The 1,815-nt window shown below is 39.3% G+C and overlaps 1 protein-coding gene across 1 annotated transcript; it reads right to left on the bottom strand.

The window, feature by feature from the left end:
• Positions 1 to 11: 11 nt before the first annotated feature.
• LOC111663840 (serine/threonine-protein kinase TAO1-like) lies at positions 12 to 1,622 on the bottom strand (the record flags this gene model as incomplete). Its single annotated transcript, XM_023418196.2, has 8 exons — positions 1,557 to 1,622; positions 1,344 to 1,445; positions 1,188 to 1,233; positions 957 to 1,053; positions 737 to 850; positions 530 to 621; positions 202 to 295; positions 12 to 93 (listed from the first exon to the last, which is right to left on the bottom strand). Coding segments are annotated over exons 1-8 (657 nt in total), but the record flags the coding sequence as incomplete, so codon positions are not given.
• Between the last annotated feature and the right edge of the window lie 193 nt (positions 1,623 to 1,815).

Raw genomic sequence — 1,815 nt, forward strand, 5'->3', positions numbered from 1 at the left:
CTGATTCGTACCTTTAAGAGCTCTTCAGAGTTCGGCCTGTCCTGGGGAAATTTCTGAAGGCAAGAATCTACAAAGTTTCGGAAATAATCCGTCCTAAAGTTGAGAGATGAAATGTAGAAAAAGCATACATAGTAGTTATTCTGTGGACTCTGTTTTTAAGAAACAATACACTAGCTCTTAAAAATTTAATTCTAAACTCACCATTCACTAGACTGCAGCGTGGGGCTCTCATTCTGTGCTATATGGTATAAGGCACTCATTGCATTCATGTTGAACAGTGGAGGCTTCCTCTCAGCTACAAACCAAGTAGCAGGTTACACCAAGGAGTCAGATGTGAAAGAAAATGAAATTAGGAAGAGGGAGAAAGAGCAACATGATTTAGTTATTGACTGATTAAATGAGCACAATTAATGCTGGCTACAATATGTTTGTAAAAGTATAAAGACAGATGTGTGGATGTGAGCAGTGCAACAACAAATGAGGTCTAAATGTTAGATGTGAATCAGGCCATATACAACAGTGACTATACCTAATTCAATGCAGGTTATTCCCAAAGACCAAATGTCCACTTTTCCGTCATATTGACCCTCATCCATAGCTAAAATGACTTCTGGGGCCATCCTAAGAGAAAAAAAACAGACAAAGCACAATAAAAACATATGTGAATGGCAAGTTGATGAAAAATGTGCCACAGTGCTGTGAGAGGAACCTTTAAAATACATGTTTTGTAACTTACCAATATGGAGTCCCAACAAAGGAGTTTGCAGGACAGGCAATGGAGGCAGAACCAAAGTCTGCTAGTTTTACCTGCCCTGGCTCCGTCAGCAAGACGTTTCCCGCTTTGATATCTCTGTCAAACACAGAAAGAAAGGATTATAACTCGACACAGACAACAGAACGCCTGAGGGCATAAGCATTTGGTGCCCCGCATGCTCCTGAACACTTGAGACACTCACCTGTGAATCATGTTGTGGGAGTGAAGATAAGCCAACCCTTGAAGAGCACCATGGGTAATTGCAGCTATTTCAACTTCTTGCAGAGGTTTCTTGTGAACTGGAAGGGATACATTCACCAACAGAGATGTAAATTGAGAAAAAAACTAACAAGGATAAATTTGAAAAGGGAGACTACCCTATCTGCTTATAGTCATACAGCCTCGAAAAAAATCACAAAGGTTTTCAACTCACCTTCTAACAAATCTGAAGCCGAGCCTAGACAATACTCCATAACCAGCTGCAATGAAAAAAAGAGTGTTCTGTTTGAATTATGTATTTTTCTCCTCTTTATTCATCAGTGGGTAATAAAGTGTGGTCATCATCACTGTCAATTATGTTGAATCTTACCCAGGCAGTGTGCTCTCGCAGGTAACATCCTTTGTACTCTATGCTGTTTGGGTGTTGTATTCTCTGCAGGAATTTCACCTCCTTGATAATGTCTTGCCATTTCTGTAAAAACAGAAAAAGTAGAGCACTATAACAACACACGCAATAACATTAATGTGTAATGTGGTAACAACTGCTTGTTAACATGCTGTAGATTAGTGAAACCTATCTTACCTCAGTGGACTGCTTTCCATTATAGGACATCTTCTTGATGGCCACCACCTCATTTGTCCGCACATCCCGTGCCTGAATGATAAGCACATTACATTTTGGTGTGATTATCTTCACTTAAACTTTACCAATTATAATGAATGTTCTTTTTAATCTCCAAATGTGTTTTTACATTGTTAAATCGATGGTCACTGGATATGACCTCACTGCCCAAACCATCATGAAAACACCATCTGTATTTGAGACTCAGCTAAATGATTCA

This window comes from Seriola lalandi, unplaced genomic scaffold, assembly GCF_002814215.2.
Source record: "Seriola lalandi dorsalis isolate HSWRI2012SDOR001 ecotype SW California unplaced genomic scaffold, Sedor1 jcf7180002001200, whole genome shotgun sequence".
Classification (NCBI taxonomy): Eukaryota; Metazoa; Chordata; class Actinopteri; order Carangiformes; family Carangidae; genus Seriola; species Seriola lalandi.